This window comes from Dermacentor andersoni, chromosome 8, assembly GCF_023375885.2.
Source record: "Dermacentor andersoni chromosome 8, qqDerAnde1_hic_scaffold, whole genome shotgun sequence".
In the NCBI taxonomy this organism is placed as follows: Eukaryota; Metazoa; Arthropoda; class Arachnida; order Ixodida; family Ixodidae; genus Dermacentor; species Dermacentor andersoni.
The window spans coordinates 74,387,387-74,405,990 of record NC_092821.1 but is presented as its reverse complement, the minus strand read 5'-3'; the positions used below and the strand labels follow the sequence as shown (position 1 = coordinate 74,405,990).

At 44.3% G+C, this 18,604-nt stretch overlaps 1 protein-coding gene across 1 annotated transcript; it reads right to left on the bottom strand.

Moving 5' to 3' along the window:
• Positions 1 to 736: 736 nt before the first annotated feature.
• LOC129386781 (probable pseudouridine-5'-phosphatase) lies at positions 737 to 17,547 on the bottom strand. Its single transcript, XM_072284088.1, has 6 exons — positions 17,542 to 17,547; positions 14,358 to 14,431; positions 10,218 to 10,411; positions 2,667 to 2,885; positions 1,417 to 1,571; positions 737 to 931 (listed from the first exon to the last, which is right to left on the bottom strand). Exons 1-6 carry the CDS (start codon positions 17,545 to 17,547, stop codon positions 737 to 739), a joined length of 843 nt encoding a protein of 280 aa, XP_072140189.1.
• Between the last annotated feature and the right edge of the window lie 1,057 nt (positions 17,548 to 18,604).

The window sequence follows — 18,604 nt, the reverse complement described above, 5'->3', positions numbered from 1 at the left end:
GTAACTAGCCAAGGAACTAATTGCCTTAACACCATGAAATTACATTCTGAGAGCCTACTTCGCCAGTAAAACCCAACATATAAGCTCGCTTTGTATCTTTGCGGCACACAATATATGTGCGACGTATTTTTTGCATTGCCCCCACGTGCAAGTACCACCATCGCACCGTGTCTCTATGAGGATCGACTTCGTACCAGGAAGAGATGGTTGCAAACTTAAAGAAAATACGCTGAAACGAGATTACATTTTAATTATATAGGCACATACAGTTCGTGAAATTTGACTGTATGCTACTCACTGAGCAAACATCATGTAGGCTGTTGATCGGCCACTCGCCCTCATAAGCCCTAGTTACCTCTTCTATGCTTCAAGCAAGCAAATAAGGTGCAATGTGGCACGGCTACCACTTCGCACAAATCCCGGCGGCCGCCGTGTCCCATTGTATGGCGCACGTTTAACTAACTTTGTTCTTTCTCTTTAGTGCTTTTACTCTAAATTTTTTCCGGAAGACGGGGCCATTACCTGCTATGTCGCAGGTTGAACAAGACAACTTATTTTTTATAGGTCGCATTTACCAGATCCGGGCGTTCAATAAGTTGTGTGGGTGAGGATAGATCACTGAACCTCAAAATGAAGAGGAGATGTGTTTTTATGCAACGTGCACTGAATAGACACAACTATTGCATCAGATAGGCTACAAGATATTTCTTCGACTGCGAATCTTTATTCCAGTGCTTCACTTCTTCTTCGGAGAATCGGGAAAAGAAGGGAGACCAAAGAGCTCTGGCTTGAATTCCAGTAGCGAGGTGAGGTGCACGGTGGCGTGGCGCGGGTTCTCTTCTTCGACACGAGGTGCTGAAACCATGACAACTTGCATGCCGGCGGCTAAGGCAGCTTCGACGCCCATGGGAGAGTTTTCAAACACCAGTACCTGTGGTAAAGAGGTGCGAGGAATTGCAATTCCTTTTCTTATGTCATTATCATCATCATCATAATCATTCCTAGGCTATTTTTATGTCCAATTCAAGACGAAGGCCTGTCCTTGCGATCTCGAATATCAGGATATGTTAGGTTATCAAAAGCAAATGTTAGAACAGGTTGCAACTGAGCCTGTTGAGTCAGTAAACTAAGTCTTACTACTGGTTTATATACTGCGTGTGCGGTATGAGATGTCTCTAAAACATGCATCGAAGAAGATGCCTCGGAGTGAAATATTTGAAAAGGTAGCACCTGCGTAAGGGACAAACAAACATTGCCTGTTGAAAACACGAAGCACGGCACTGCGGTCGAACAAAAAGAACATACATAAGTTATCTTGATGAAATTATATACAGGCTACCTTTTCGGAAGTGCCTTCTTATCGAACCTGGACGCGGCAACAAGGAATATGTCTGGTTGTGGCTTGCCGCGATTTACATCCGGGTCTCCGCCCGAGCAGACCACGTGGTGAAAGAGTGTCAGAAGATCTTGATGCCGTGTCATCTTGAGGTCAAATGAAGCGCGTTTCGAGGTGGTCGTGACGGCCATGGGGATGCCGTTAGCCTGTAGGTGGCGCACGATGCGGTCAGCACCTGCATACACGCATGGTAGGGAGAACTTTGCTTGAAGGCCGTCGAGCGTTTGAGGATACTTAAAGAGTGCTACCAGTTTTGATCGAAAGAGGCGACCGCAATAGTTACAGAACAAAGACAGTGGGGGCAACACAAGGTTGCCATCACGTGACGTGCTTGTAGCGTATATTCTTGTATTGTAGCGCGAAGTGACACACACACACAGACTAGAAGAAGACAGTACGAGCTAAATGTACCGTCAGCTAAATCTTTATTGAAACTGTCAACATAAAAGTGATTGCACATACCGCAGCATACGAACATAAGCTATAAAGACTATCGGTTTAATACATCAAGAGGTAGGGAAGCCAAAAAGCCAAACAAGAAAGGCTCTACTTGAGATTGACACACGTGCTGAGAAGATATTGAAATTCGCTTTCTTACAGAGATATTGATGCGTGGCTACCACAAGTCTCTCCCAATCTGTGCTTGTAGAGGTCGGATTACGGAATAATAGGATGTTGCGAAATGTGAGCCTTGAAGCACAAGTTTCGGCATGTTTCGGCGCGTTTTAGTGCAGAAATAGCATCTATGCTGTGAACCTGTGAAAAAAAAAAACACGTTTTGACGATGCGCAATAAGGGGAACACACATGCTGTTCCGAATATAGCACTACCACACAAGGAAAAGAAAATTACGAAGCTATACTCTCGCTACGAATATGTCATATCCGGCGAGAACTACGTCATAAATTATGCTTCCCTGATGATTACTTACACGTTTTTCATATGCGCTACTATCACTGGCTGCGAGAACTGTCAGTTGCTACTCAGCATTGCACTGTAGTAGAAATAACTAAGCGAATCCAGGAGCACGCTGCTAGTGACCACTGTTCCCAGTGATTAATTATCATATAGTCAGCTGAGACAGGCTTTTCTTTTTCGTAACCATCGAAACCTGGAATTTCGCATTCTAGCACCACCACAAACACAAGAGAACATATGGCACTAATGTCGTTGGTACACATGAAGTTTTCCCGGTAGTATGAATATTAGGCACGGAATGAGGTAGTTACGATTCAGTGAAGTAAAGTGGTTCCCAGAGGGGCGATCTCACCGGGCGTGAGTTCGTCGATGGGGAGAACTTCCTCGCATACTGGTTCCTTCGCTTCCATGAAGCTGTCTGGAGTGATCGGGAGACCGTGGTATTCGACAACCCTGCGCCCCGTGTTGGTGTTTGGCGTGCCCAGCACCCACAGTTTAAGCTCCGACGTCAACTGCTTGCCATATTGGGAGGCCAATCTCAACGCAGCTCCGGTGTACCGCTTTTCGGTGTCTTTGACGGAGAAAAGAAAGCTCGTGAAACAAATAGCAGAGGGTAACAGAAGCATAGCACGATGGGACTGCTCAGCTAAACTGCACAAGGCTTTAAATGTAGCAGTAATTTCATATCTGTTAACACACGGAATGTGGGCAGCTTGTGCATACCAAGACGTCATGCACCGGTACCGTGTGCAAAGCCACGTAGGCACCACAACACGTGTTCTTCTTTCAAGTTACCAGAAAATCCTTACACCTGCTACTTTATGATAATGGGAAGGACAATGCGCCTTGTTGTTTGAGGAGCTGCCAAAAGAAAAACAGAAAACATAGGCGACAATATTTTATATGTAAGAAAAGCTGAGGATTGTCATTTACTGAAGCTTTGTTGACGAATTCCACCAAAAGGCACTACTGCTAGTGGCTGCCTTTGTTCTCTTGGCAAATAGCTCATTCACGTAATATAAGAAATCCGTACATGATAGTGGTGTGAACGCTCCACTACCCAGAACAAAGGCCTTAAGCCAGCGCCATCAGACTACAATATTTAAAAGCGATAGCATTATAGATGAACTTAGAATGTAGTCATCGCAGTTTAATGCAGCTCCTCAAAGCGCTAGCTGTCACTATAGAAGAACGCGAAAAAACGACACCAGACATACAGCGAACGACACTTGCTGATTTGCCAGGCAAGGCCATAACCGTCACGTCGCAAAACAACTTGTAAAAGACGGACAGATGATAGAACACTTAATTTCCAGTTTCATGGTACCTTTGCTTCACATAGATTCGAAATATACGTCGTATCGGCAAGGTTATTGTTTTCTTTTGAGTTATGTAATGCTTTAGAGTTGTCAGCATCACGTATAAGTTACTGTTAAAAAATTAAACAAAAAGGGGCTAACACCAACCGCCAAGCGTCACCGGCCCTTATGTGCCACCGGGCCATATATGCCACCGGGGGTATATATGTCACCGGGCTTTGTTTTCACTCGGTTGTGCTTGATCACCGGGCTTTGTATCACTTGGCGTTATTTGGTTGCATGCGGAACCGGGCTGTCGGTCTTATTCTGGAATAGAACAAATCGCGCGCCGCACATGCCAGATGCCACCCTAGCAGCGATGCGCACTACGACTCTTCGAGACATGCCACCCTTTTCGGGCTACCGTTCGAAATTGTGTGCTTCACACGGTGGTCCGCAGCATTGGTTAGCCTCTCCCAGGCGTCGATACATTCCGCACCCAACCGCGATACGGGTAGGGGGAGCGCCTGTACCCTATTAGTTACCGGTGGGTGTCCGGCAGTGGGTTTCGAACCACCCACCTGCCGCAGCCGTTACGGACGCCCAATGCACTAGGCCACGGCTGCGGTGGAGGCACTCGCTCGATAAGCCTTTCTTCAGTGAAATGCTATCTCGTTTCGCCGTTGCGTCTTTTTTATTTTTTTGCATGGCAAAATTTTGGTTTCGGTGCATAAATGGAGTGTTAGCGTAGCGCGGTCACATCGGGTTAAAAAGTCGGTGACGTATGATGCGCACAGCATCACCTAACTTATTAATGTAGGGAAGGAAGATAACACTCGGGTTGTCAAAACCTAAACCGTCGCACACGATGCTCACACTGACAAGGGTTTTGTAGGCTTGCGTTCATTGTCTGTTACTGCGGATGCTGGTTATGGTCTATATCGAAGCACTCGCCAAGGAAAGTACGCATGAGCATGTCTGCGCTAGGCCTGCTTCACTTTGATATGCGTTACGAACTCACAGGTGCGTTCACAGATAAAAAAGAAAGCAAGAAATTCTCTCTCAGTAAGCGCTAGTGTAATACTTGTTAGTTACGCTGTTATTGGCATCTGTGCGACATTTTCATTAGACTCGTTTTTGGTGAAAGCAAACATGTTCTTAAAACGTATTTAGTTTTGTCGAACTGCAAAGCTGAAAGACCAACGCACACCTCTGCCAATGCGCTGAATGAATCTTGCGTAGAACGCGCATTTGCGATGTCAATAATAGAGTACGAAATCACGGAAAGGAAGATTTCGGCATGCCAAAAAACAAAGAACCACCCACATCGGCGGTTCTCACTCATGGCACTGCCACTAATGCCATTCCCTGCGCGATGCAATAACCAATGCGCCACTGTGTAATTTTTATTCACTCATGGGAGGAAAACAATCTGGAAGAAGGAAAGCACTAGAAGAAAGCCACGCCAAAACTCCTCTGGAAGTTCTTTAGGTCTGTGTAGGGGGCGCTTAATTATTCCGAGCCGAAAGTTATTTATCAAGGGGTACTGCAGGGCTCAATACTGGGACCCTTGTTGTTTCGCATTTACATGAACGACTTACACGATGTTGTGGGCCACACGTTTAGTCACACGATGTTGCGTCTAAAGCTATTTTATATGCTGATGATACCACTATTCCCATGTCTGATAACTTTTAACAAGCCTTACTCGCGAAACTGAACGATGAACTATAGCGACAATAGTTGAATGGTGTCAGTTAAATAATGTAATTTTAAACCCTTTCAAAGCTGAGTTCATGTTATTTAAAACAAAGAAAAGGATCGCGCCCTCTATCTCCCAAGTAACTGTCGACAGTCCCCTTATTCCTGACGCGGACTGTGTGTTCCTTGGATTGAAATTAGATTCTCACTTGAAATTTACTAATCATGTCGTTTTTGTTAAGTAGAAAGCAGCTTTTGGTGTAAGAGATCTCATAAAATCACTTGGATTTCTTTCACAGCACATATTGTTATCTCTATACTTTTCGCTTATTTATAGTCTATCACCTATGGTATTGATTCCTGGTGAATCACGTATAACTGCCACCTCTCGTCTGTTCAACACACACAGAACCAGGCTATTCGCATACTCACCAACATATCTTATTACTCAAATGCTCTCCCGCTACTGCAGGCAAACTTTATACTATCTGTATCTGTCTTGGTTAAGTGTCAACTAAGTATTCTTTCTTTTAAATTACTTAACAAACAAGTTCCTTACGAATTTGTGCACTGTAATTTAATTACTCACTAATACCAACCACACTAGATTTGCGTATTATTACAACATTTATTACCTAAATGTAACACAAGCTACGGAAAAATGACATCGTCGTTTTCAGCATTACACATATGGAACGACCTACCCCATTCACTTAAACTAAGGTCATCTTTGAATGTATTCAAACATAAGTTAAGGCGTTTTATTTCTTTTTGAAAATAGTTTCATTCCTATAACATGTTCTCTGTATAATTATGCCTTTTGATATATGTAATTTTTTGTGTGTTGTCTCTTACCAATTTATTGCATTACGCGCAATTATTTGTTTTCCCTGTACTTTTTTAAAATATTTGCTGCTTTAACCCACGTTTTGTACACATCTTTCTTCTTCCTTTTTAGAAGCGAGGGTCCCGTTGCAGTCATTGAATTTGAGACCCTCGTCTGCATACTATTTGTTATTTACTCATTGTTTTTTGAATGAACAATAAACTCAAACTGAACTGAAACTGAAAGTATGTGTAAGCATTGTACCACTTGCACATCTCCAAGCAGGACGGTGTCATTATCAATGTTATGAAACTTGATACGATCCCTATAAACGACAGCGCTGCGGTGACACGCTATGCTGCCGACGGCGACGCATGGTCAATTGACAAGGCCAGCAAACTACTGCAAGTGGAGGCACTGGACGCGCTGATGACGATCTGATTGTTATAAGCTGGCATCCCTGTTTCGCGCCTTATCCATGAACGTCGAACCGGTATGCACAGCGCTGACCATATCGTGAACGCAATCTGCGATGCCGACACTGTGTACCGACTTCTGATAGCTTTGCGCGTTGTGTTCTCGTGGCTTCGCGTTGAGGAGAGACGTATGCGCCCATATCTTGAAAGCGATCCGCGAAAAGCACTGGGTGCGCCATGTGCTCAGAGATTTGAGAGGGCTGTGGTCTCGCCACTTCGTTCGCTTTGAAGCCACAGGCAGCACGAAGGTATAGCAGCTCGCTGCTGCGGGATCTCTCTGTATCGTATGCGTGATTCTGAGGAATCTATGCACTTTTGGCTTCACTTTGCTCAGTGCTTGAAGCCTGCTTCATCTCTTCCATGGGCAGTACCGGCATTGCGCTGTTTCGTGGATCGGCCGAAGCTTTTCGTCTTACGTTACGGATGGTTTTCTCGTAGGATAAACATATCAATGCTACGCATTTAAAAGTAGTAAATGCAGACAGCCAGTCACTTCATTATTCTGTGAGCTTTACCACAGGTTCTAGCACCGGCGGCCATTCATAAGCGCGTTTGCGTTTTCAACTAGCCAATTCTACGCGATAGTACAGACGTGCGGGACGCTTGACGGGGTCATAGATAACTCGGGCCATTCGAAGTCGCCGTGAACCGCGGAGGCGAAGCAACGGGTCCAAAGGTACAATAGAACGCCCACTTCTTTCGTACACGCTGAGTCAATACCGAATAAAACAACGTGTATAGCGTGGAGAGGAGGTCAATATTTCAACGCTTACAAATGGCTCACTCCAGGCAGACTACTGCTTATGCGGCCCATTTTATTCGGCTCTTGTATATCGGGCCCGCATTTAAACGGCACAATTCGTTGCAGAGAATGCCCGCTTGCAAAACGGCACACATGACGCCATATCGTCATGCGGTATTATAGATCAAATCTGCCGGCTTATTAAACGGCTCAAATATTCTGCTCAAGAATATGCGGCCCAACGGGCATTTTTCAACAAATTTTTTTTTCCTAGAGCGGTGACACCCAGAGTTTCTTTTGCAAGTGGTTTCGTACATACAGCTTATTAGCATAGCAGACGCCCTCTCTCCTTCATAAGAACCCAATCTATATATACTGTGGCGAGGAAAACATGTCGCCTTGAAGAAGACAAGTCCGCTTGCCGAAACGTAGGCTCCTGCTTAAAAGGCTCCTGCTTTCAGCTTGTTCTCGTTTTGCTCGTCACATAGCTTATTAGCCACATTTGTGGAGATCAACAAGAAGAACGGGTGTTAACCGAGAAGCCACTACCGTTGCATATGGCGACGCGCCTGCAGCATAGATGCCGCGGCCGCCCCGGTTCATTGAGCCCGTTTGCTGAGCTCACTCCTGCTCGCTCAGCGCAGCATGCTCCCGTGGGAATCTGTGGGTTACGTTACTGAAGGACCGAGCGCCAACGTCTGACGAACAGCTTGTGTAAGCTTATCGACCCACACACCCATGAAGTGTGTTGTCATCATGGTCGAAGCTCGTTACTTTATGAATCCATTCAAACGGCGTCCATAGCGTGGAGACAATCGCTTAGCCGATGTGCATGGTGCCGACGTATTTGCAGCTGCAAACATTAAGATTAAGCTTGTTCTACTGTCAGCAATTGTGCTCTTGTCAAGGGGTTAAAGCGGAGAAAAATGTGCTGGTGTTACTCATATCTCTCGGTGCGATAAAAGCCGTGAAAAGTCGTGAAGCATTTGGTATAAAGGGACGCAAGCCACTCAAAGTTATGGCCCGTGTCAAACCAAACGAATAAATAAAGGAGTATCCCCGCCAGCTTTGATGAAATGGCTTGTTATTCCATCTTCCCCTAACCCTTTCGCGAGATATGTCTTGCAAATTCCTAGAAAGCAATCTCTTGTTACACAAGGAGCCTCTCTATCTTGCATGTCACTACTTCCAATCATGGTTGCGTGGCTCCTCTGTTTGCTGTATTGGTCGATAGAAAATAATCTGCAAGCTTTCCTATGCCATCGAAACTGCTGATGACATTGCCCTGCTAATCTTTCAGTGGATTCTTTTTGGTATTTGATATGCCATGTTTTCTTACTGCGTCCACTTTCTTACGGCATCCAAATTTTTTTCCGTTTTATCATTTTTAATAGAAACTAATTTCTTCTTGTTTATCAGCTTTGAAAATTCCGCGAGTTTTATCTGATATTCTGAGTTAGACACTTTCAAGATTTGTGATTTCTTTATTCTAACTTAAGCGAACTTCCTGCCTTGGTGCCGTACCTCCCATTTCAACTGCTGCGTCTGACATCAGCCAGGTTAAGCGTTCATTCATTAGCTCTATCCTATATCGTTATCTTCCAGTTATAAAGCTGCCTATTTATTTGGGAGCAACAGCTTAAATTCATCTGCTCTGACCTCGACTACGGCTAGGTTGCGTGGTATTCTATTGAATAGCCTTGCTCTTTCTCACTTTAAATCGAGAGCCGTCTCAAACGAAACTAATCATTGATCACTAATATTAACCCTTGCCTAACACTTCTACTTCCTGCATTCCTATATCTGCATTCGTTTGACACAAAGTATTATTACGATATCATAGAGCGATGCTCAAGAGACGAGGCGCCGCGAGAACGACGAAGAAGTTGGTCGGTGCCCTTGGCACGAACGACTGTCAGCCTTTCTGCCTGGCTCGAGTTTAAATAGCGTGTAAATAGCATCTTTCGTCTGTGTCTTTCCACACATAATATTTCTGGTGGAGGTCAGCGAACCCCGTCCTCACCACGGAACTCCGAAGTGGTCGGCACACCGAGATTGTCACCATGCCTGCCGGTGACGAGCCCGCCTCTGCAACGGCTTCGGCTTGTCCGAATGCTCCAATCGTCACGGTTGCCCCACATCGTGACCCAGGTGTGTTCTCTGACCTGGGGGGACAGGATGTCGACGACTGGATCAAGCTCTATGAACACACCAGTGGTAATAACAGGTGGTACCCAACGATTATGCTCGCCAATGTCATCTTTTATCTCGGCGGCACCCCCCGCGTGTGGCACCAAACGCATGATGACGAATATATATCAGTTTTTCTTTCCCTGTTAAAGCTTCTCAAGGTACATTTCCTATTATTGCCCTTCAGAAGGAAAGTGTTCAATAGAAGCATTGAATGCTGGTTGAGTGGGTACTCTGTGTTATCGAAGAAAACCGATGAACAATGGACCAGAAAGCAACACGACACTGCTCATGGGTAGTGTTTGCATCACGTCCCATGTTTATCGTGGTGCTCATCGTCAAAAGGTATTCATTATTCGGAGCCTATTTTATACCTGCTGTACAGACCACGATGGTGCTGACCTATTTTAGGATGGAGAAAAGAGTGAAAAATGGGCTACACTATCTGCATCGAAGATCAACACTTCAATCAATAGCATTCAGAATTACTACGGGCCAGCGATAGAACCTAAAACAAGCGTATTTTGCTGTCAATGCAAAGTGAATATATGGAAGAGGTAATAGATGATTACCTTGTGTGAATGTGAAATAGTCTTGCGTTTGTCCTACACTTTGTGGACCTTTGATATGGATTGGCTGAAGTGATTCGCATATAAAATGCCGTACTAACCTACGCAGGGGCCGTCCTCAAATCGCGGAGGTTCTAAGAGCTCGGGCTTGAAGTTCATCAACGTATTCATGCAAGTGGTTGCCTGGCGCTTGCTGTCTTCATCTATGCGTGGATCAGATACCTTGACGACCCGTATGCCGGCACCGAGGGCAGCTGTGGCGCCCGTGGTGGAGTCCTCGAGCACGAGGACGTACCTGCTCGTCCAATGCGTGCTTGTAAATGATACGTGCCATGTTCTTCAATATTATTAAAACACTGCATGTTTATGCAGTGCGAATGCTTCAGAAGAAGACAACTGGATAACCCAAATGTGGCCAAGACACTTCAAATTCACTCTTTCAAATTGTACAAAGTGTATCTTATAAATAACAAAATATTTGTTCTGCAGTAATTGTATTCTTACTTAAAGGACGGGAAAAGACTACAGCACGCAAATGAAGGAGGACAGGGCACCTTGACCGCGTACAGCCTATTAGATCCCCGCTTTAGGTAGAATTGTACCGGTTAGCTCAACTAGCTGTGATTCATCAGAATTGTTGTATAGGTGCGTATCTGATGCAACGTTCTATGTAAACACACATAAAACGTTGAGAATAAAGGGGAAGCGGAACATAGCTACATTGAAACATAGATGAATATTAGGTCACAGTAAACTGAAGATAGTGCGATGCACTTCGAAAGCAGCAACAGTACTAACGTTAACGCTAGCAAGAGTTATTCTGCGCCTAAATCTAAAGAGGTTTCTTGGCTTTAAGCTTAACCAAACGTCGGTGGGCTGATTGGCATGGTGTCATTGCAAAGCCACGTTTAAGACCTGCAGGGCAACAAGCTCTCTGCTTCTTATGAAGCCAGAAAAGCGCGGAATGAAACTATTTATTAGAATAGACATTGATAGAAAACAGTATAGAAGGAATGTGTGGCAGGAGTCTACAAATTCCTATTTGTTAAAAATTTTGACCCGAAATGAAGGGAGATATCAAGAATGTGGGCCACCAAGTACACGGCAATTGCAAATATGAGTAGAAAACTCGCTGTTATAAAAAAATGGCCAGGCTTAGCTTGGTTAAGCGAAGAATGCGTTGCATATGTCATGTCATGTTAACCACATAATAAACTCTGCTAATCGTACTCTAGGTTATCTACGCCGTAACCTTTACCTCGCTCCTCCCTCTATTAAACAACTTGCTTTTCTAACCTTTGTGCGGCCCAAGCTTGAGTATGCCGAAGCTATTTTTGACCCCCACCACAATATCCTTATTAATGCCCTCGAGTCGGTTCAGAACCGCGCGACACGATTTATCCTGTCAACTTATTCATATAATTCAAGTATCTCGGCACTAAAAGCCCAAATAAACCTACCCTCTCTAGCCTCACGCCGTAGAATAGCCCGTCTTAAGCTTTTTCATAAATTCTTTCATTCCTTGCCTTTTGACAACCCGTACATAAAAAGAGCACATCGCATTGCCCGCACCAGTCACTCTAATACAGTATATCCCCCACAAGCCCATACCGTTACTTTTCAGCAATCATTTTTTCTGCGCACAACACGAGACTGGAATGGCCTGCCTGCCGAAGTTGCCACTATCAACGACCCACTTGCATTCAAGCGACTCATCGAAAATATCCCTTTGTAATTTGTAGTATCTACCTTTGTCACTAACTCCCCACTCCCTCATGTAATATCTCAACAGAGACCTTTGAGGAAATGAATAAATAAATATTGCGCGCGAGTTGGGGCCCAGCTTTTCCTCCGGCTGTCGTGACGTCACGTCACGTGGTTGCGCTAAAGGTCAATGGTGGCTGCCCGGCCGCGCCCAAAGGCTGAACTGAGTGATTGCAATATGCAACGCATAAAACTCTAGTGTAGAGGTATGAGCCACTATGATGGCTTATACCCCCAATGGTGGCTGCCCGGCCGCGCCCAAGGGCTGAACTGAGTGATTGCAATATGCAACGCATAAAAGAGAGTTTATGGCCGTTTACCATAAAAATGGTATGCGCCACGAGAAAGGTGAAAAAAGACAGCGGAGTTTTACAAATACGACAAGCAAGAAGATGGAATAAACTTTTTGAATTTTTCATGCAAACAGAAAGGAAGGGCGGCGTATTAATTATTTAAGCGTAAGCTGGTGGCCTGGGGAGAAGAAAGTACTGGAGAAATCATTCCGAATAGAATAAAAGGTGTGTCTACTCAATAACATAAAAGAACATGAAGTATTGTTAAGAAGTGGCAAGATATTATCCTAGCCTGTAGCCAACGGAATTTTCGCTTCTCATAAGCACGACTGCTACTCACTGTAAATTACCATACGTCACTGTACGCAACATCACTGTACGTTACGTTAGTCTAACTGGCCTGCACAAACTTGTCTTGTCGTTATCACCTATACATTTGTATGTGACGTTCACCTTGTTTTGACGCCATACAACTTCAACCTTCTTTGATCTAATCACTTGCTCTATGGCATTAGCCAGCAACGCCTTGCTCTTCGGACCGAGGTTTAGATTAGCTCTATTGGAATTTCTCGAGTCGTGCTGCGGTGTTATTAGAGACATTTTCTTCTGATTTTCTTTTTTGCAGTATATATTTTATACGTCTAATTTTGTTCTCACATGCTTCTCTCTTGTTGCTGGACCTGTTTGAGTCTGGAATACACTTTCTTTCGTGCCGAAGTTACCCTTAATAACGGCTCTGATGTAGTGCATCGCGTCGCCTCCTTCGAACATGTTACCGCCAACACCCCTTTTAGCCGTTTGCCCATCTTTCGTTAGAGCTCCGAGTGCTCTTACATGACCCTAGCATCTTATTTGGGTGCCTTTGTTTCTTTTGAGTATGTTATGAAGCTAACGTTCACTAGCGCAGTTAATTATCAAAGCACAAGCTCACCCGCCACCATTTCTTTCCTCGGTATTTATTCCACCTAATGAGTACCTATTCGTGTAGTCCCAACCTTTATTGCGATCACAGTGATATGGACGCTCCAGGCGCCATTCTGTCGTTCCCGTCACCGGCGGCATCACAGTGATGTTCCGCATAAAGTCCAAGGGTGCGAGTGGAAGCACACCAGGGAAGCCCGCGATCGCGGCTCAATTTGTCGCGAGCGAGGGAGGAAGGCAGTGAGAAAACGTGCCGTTTACCGTCGTGCAAAAGGCCAAGGGGGAAAAGGGGGGGAGGGGTGCATTGGGCACTGGCAGCGACTGTGTATTTCGCCACGGCGAACGGCAACTGGCCGTCGCGGCTTAATCTCGGGCGTGTAAGAGATGAAGGTGGGCTGGCGGGCAACGCGGGAGATGAGGAGTGGGGCTTTTATTTTCCTCCCTGGTAGTAACTCCTTGAAGGTTTCTTTTCCATTGCAGCCACCTATGAGATAGTCTTGGCCTCTGTGACAGTGCATTTGGCGTTCTTCTTTTGCCATGTTGGTTGCCATTCTTGCCTCCAAAATGTTTTCCTCCACTGTGAGTCGGTGCTTTTCTTTTGCAAGTACGTGAGCAGTCTCGCAGCTCACATTCATTTTTTTCCAAATTCCTTATACGTTCTTAAAAATCCATTTTACTGTGAGCTATTCCATCCCTCCAAACATAGTACAGCCCTAATCGCGCTGCACATGTTCATGTGTAGTCTTCCAGTGTGCGCACAATACGAGGAGTCCGACTGACCGTTGGTCGCCACCGAGTACTGACTGTATCCCTGACTTCAGGCAAGCGACCTCATTTCCAAATTTAAATCCTGGAAACTTTACACCTTTCAACATACCTCGGGATACCTCGTACCTATTGTATCACCATAGCATTTTGTGTTTCATTATGATCGCATTTCTATTCCCCGTTCCTATTATTGATTTTCCCTGTGTTTCGATATAGGTAATTAGGATAGACCTAATTAAGACACTCATACCCGCGACATCAGTGAGAGTCAAACCCTCGCGTTTGGGGAGAGTTGAACTCACTTGAAGATATGTGCGAACCGACCATATGTCCAACTTCGTTCCCAATTGACGTTGTGAAAATCGAGAGTCGAACCTGCTACCTTTGGTTTTTTATAAAGCCGGACTTAATGAAGGCATGTATAATTAGGATATTGCGATGTAGTAGAGAACAGGACCTTTAATACGCCCCAAATCCGTGGCGGACCGATCGCACTCTAGGGACAGGTCAAACTCGATATGAGCCCCCACAAGCGATGAAGCCGAAGAAACCGATGTGATGATAATCACCTGCACACAATGAAGTGCATAAGGAATGCCCACAGTATATTTCATCGAGGGTCTTCAAACCATGACCTTTATTGGGAGTAGAAGCCGGGATATTTCGTGCGTGAAAACATGAAATAGAAAATAACAATGCATTAGAACCAACATGTCAAGTAATGTAATGAATCTAACTTGAGCAGGCAAGCTTTTTCATTCATCCACTTTTGCATATGCTAAATTCACTGTGCATTGATATTAACATTTGCATTAACACTGCACTGCCGAGAAGGTGATAGTGCGACTAGATGCGCTCTAAAACAATGTGCATATGTTTTTAGGTTGTCCTAGAAGAAGTAAACTCTTTGACAAGTTTTTATTAAGCTTTTTATTCATTTCTGGGTGCTTTCGCGTAGGTTGCTCAATGTGTTGGAATTCTTCATTCAAAGGAAATGCATGACCAATTTTTAGACGAAGTCTCTGTATTCCAGCACAGGAGCTCGATTTTCTAAGCCGTAGGCCACATTCATTACTCTTTACGGATGGATGTCAGCAAAAATGTGTGTAATCAAGACAGCATATTAGACATCACAAACAATGTGCCTAAAGCTCTAGTCAAATTGAGACTGGCGTTTTCGTTTCACATTGACTTAAACTTAACAGCGGCGTCACCTTGGTCAGCTATCGCGAACAACAAGGGTGACTGTGTACCGTCAGAAAACTATCAATTTTCCCACAAGAAATACACGGGCTAGTCTTTTAACGGTATCGCAACAGAACAGGGACATATGGGCGCGCCATGTACCCTAGACGCCAGTTAACGCTATAGAGCGCTTAGGTGGTCTGGCTTCATTATTTATTGCTAACTCCTTAATGCCCCTGCAGATAAAAACGAAACTATTTCTCTATTGCGTGATGGAAAATGTCACAGGTATGAGGCCTGTCCCACCAATAAAAAAAACGTTATCTATAGTTTTAGTTTGCTTACATGTGAAGCAGTGTGATCCCCCCCCCCCTCCTCATGGCATATAAAAACACTATTCGAAAAACGTTGCGACCGACAGTGTTTCAGAGTGTCATTTAAAAACGAAAGAATTCATTCTTTATGAGACTTGCATTCTCTCGAAAGGTTTTTCACTTTCTAAGCCTGGCCTCTGCTGCACATAGAACTAAAGCGTGATGCCGAATACACCGTCCAATATTTAATTGTAGAGCTTTTCGTTCTTAACTACAAGCGCGTGCTCAGGCAAGAATCATAGCCATGAAACATGCACTTCCGTTAAGGAACCTTTATCTCGTTCCCGTGTCTAGAGAATAAGTTCTGGCAAGGAACACCAGACTCAGGCAGATAAAGGGTGCGTTTAAGGGGACGTACTCTACTTGCATAAGATGAAGTGTGTTTATGATGAATCCATGGGGAAAGTTGCGCGAGTTGTTTGAAAAAGCCGAGAGAAAGACGCGTTGTTATCGTGCCTTATCGTTACCTGCAAAAGCCTCCGAAACAAAACAGTGGAATTTTATACTTGATTGACATGAGTTAACCATCTGTAATTTTTGGCACTGAACCGTCGTCAGATGGTAACGACAGGGATTGTGATGTCTTTCCTGGCAAGTACGTTAGCTATAAAAAATATAGAGACTGTCAAGGGGGTGGTGCGCTTATTCTCGTTGATCAAAAAATAGAGTCGCAGATGTCAGGCAAGTCAAATGATTCTACTGAGGTTGTCTCGGTGCAACTTCGCTTGAAAAATGAAAAATCGCTGGCGGTCAGTTCCTTTTACAGGCTTCCTGGCAGGAAGGTACATGTTTTAGCTAAGCTAGTGGAAGATGTAGAAAAGACAAATTATGACTCCTTAGTGATCGGTGGTGATATTAATTTACCTGAAATTAATTGGTTGAAAAATGCTACAATACCTAATGTATCTATTGCGTCGACAAATGAATTGATGAAATCATACAACTCATTTGCGCTATCGCAGTTGGTGTGCCAACCTACGCATGGAAGTAATGTCTTAGACTTACTTTTTACTAATTTGCATGTGGATACGCGACCTGTGCTCATCTTACCAGTCATAAGTGACCATAACGCTGATTTCGTGCAAACTTAAAACGGAGTCCATTAACGTCTTTAATGGCGCAGGTAGACGGATATACAGCTACCTAAAGGCACAAGTCGATGAAATTTCGTTGGCACTCGACTCGTATTTCGACGTATTTGAAACATTATAAGAATCGCTGAACGTAGACAAATCGTGGCGTATACTTAAAAATAAGATTTTCGAGTTGCGTGACAAATTCGTCCATTCATGGATAATGACGGAAAGGCGGGGAAGAGTTAAGCCGTGGTTCACAAGGGAAGTTCGTAGGGCACTGGCAAAAAATCGAGTATACAATGTTTACAGAAGAAACCGACACCGCAGAAAAAGCAACAATTGCAACATGCGTCAAATGACGCGAATTCCGCAATATCACACGCGAACGGTATTTTTTGTGCCTCTTTTCATTCTAGGTTAATATGTAGCACTGGAGAATTCTGGTAGGTTATTAAAAAGAATAGTTTCACCCGCCGTGGTTGCTCAGTGGCTATGGTGTTGGGCTGCTGAGCCCGAGGTCGCGGGATCAAATCCCGGCCACGACGGCCGTATTTCGATGAGGGCGAAATGCGAAAACACCCTTGTACTAGATTTAGTTGCACGTTAAAGAACACGAGGTAGTCGACATTTCCGGAGGCCTCCACTACGGTGTGCCTCATAATCAGAAAGTGGTTTTGGCACGTCAAAACCCCATAATTTGAAAAAAGAATAGTGTCAATTCCTGTGCACGAACACAATGGGTCTCTTGTTCATGAAAAGGACCAATTCCTGTGCTCGAACAAAATGGGTCTCTTGTTCATGATAGCCTAGATAAGGCAGAATGTTTCAGCTCCTAGTTCAGGTCTGTTTTTTGCTGCGCGCGCAATTAATACTGATTCAATGTTTCACTACGGGTGTAGCGGAGGGGAACCTATGAATGACATCAATTTCTACAGGAGGGGCATTCAACTACAACTTGAGCGTTTAAGCAGCACTAGTGCCAGCAGTCCCGATGACTTGCCGAACTTTCTGCTTCCCGATTGTTCAGGCCCGTCGTCTAAATACCTTCATGTGCTCTTTGCTAAGTCCTTGACATGCGGAATGTTGCATTCAGACTAGAAAATTGCCAATGTTGTTCCTATTTTGAAGTCAGGACCTCGAAAATCTGTGTTTAATTATCGACCGATGTCCTTGACTAGTGTACCTTGAGGGGTCTTTGAGCATGTGCTTTTTAGCAACATGATGACTCACTTTAATTTGTTTTCATTATTGATCCCTCAGCAACATGTATCTTGAAGCCGTCTTTCTTGTATTACTCAGCTTACAGAATTAACGCACGACCTAGCATCCACTGTTCACAAAGGGGGCTGTGTAAATTGCATTTCTTTAGATTTCAGGAAGGTTTTTAACCTGGTGCCCCACTTTTTGCTGCTTGAGAAATTGTTGTGGTACAACATAAATAAAAGGGTTGTTGAATGGATAAAAGAATACTTAAATTGTAGGACACAACGCGTAGTCGTTGGCGGTAAGCGGTCGCGTGGTGTTGATGTGTCATCGGGGGTGCCTCAAGGTTCAGTCTTGGGTCCGCTATTGTTTTTGTTAGCATATCATTTTTCATCCGATCGTTTGCGGATGACTGCGTCTTGTACTGTGTTATGAAAGGTCCCGATGATTACAATGAAGTACAGAAGGATTTAGACAAGGTTGCAGAGTGGTGTGATAAATGGGGCATGAGTATAAGTCTTGATTAAAGTGTGCAGATGTGCTATACGAGACGAAGGTCGCCACATGTGTTATACGTATAGCATTAGCGGGAAAAATCTTGCATCCGTGTGTGAATATAAATATAATGGGGTTGACCCCTCCACTATGCTGGCACCGTCATAATAATTGCTAAGGCGTGTAGAATTCTTGCTATGCGAGGTAGATATGCGAAATGCTTTCCTTTAGAAACCAGTAACTTACTTCAAAAGGCTAATATACGACGAATACTAGAATATGCTTGTACGATCGGGGACCCGTGGACGGTGACAAACATAAGGAAACTAAAAAGACTACAAAGGTTAGCAGCCCATTCCGTGGTTCAAAATTATACGCGGTATTTTAGCGCAGCCCAAACAAAAGAAAC

Bases quoted from the DNA above. Each gene is read 5' to 3' on its own strand.
- LOC129386781 (XM_072284088.1), bottom strand. The intron at 2,886-10,217 runs GTTAGTACGGCA...TCTCCGTCAAAG, and splicing joins TGAGGACGGCCCCTGCGTAG to ACACCGAAAAGCGGTACACC. The intron at 1,572-2,666 runs GTGAGATCGCCC...GCGTGTATGCAG, and splicing joins CATCGACGAACTCACGCCCG to GTGCTGACCGCATCGTGCGC.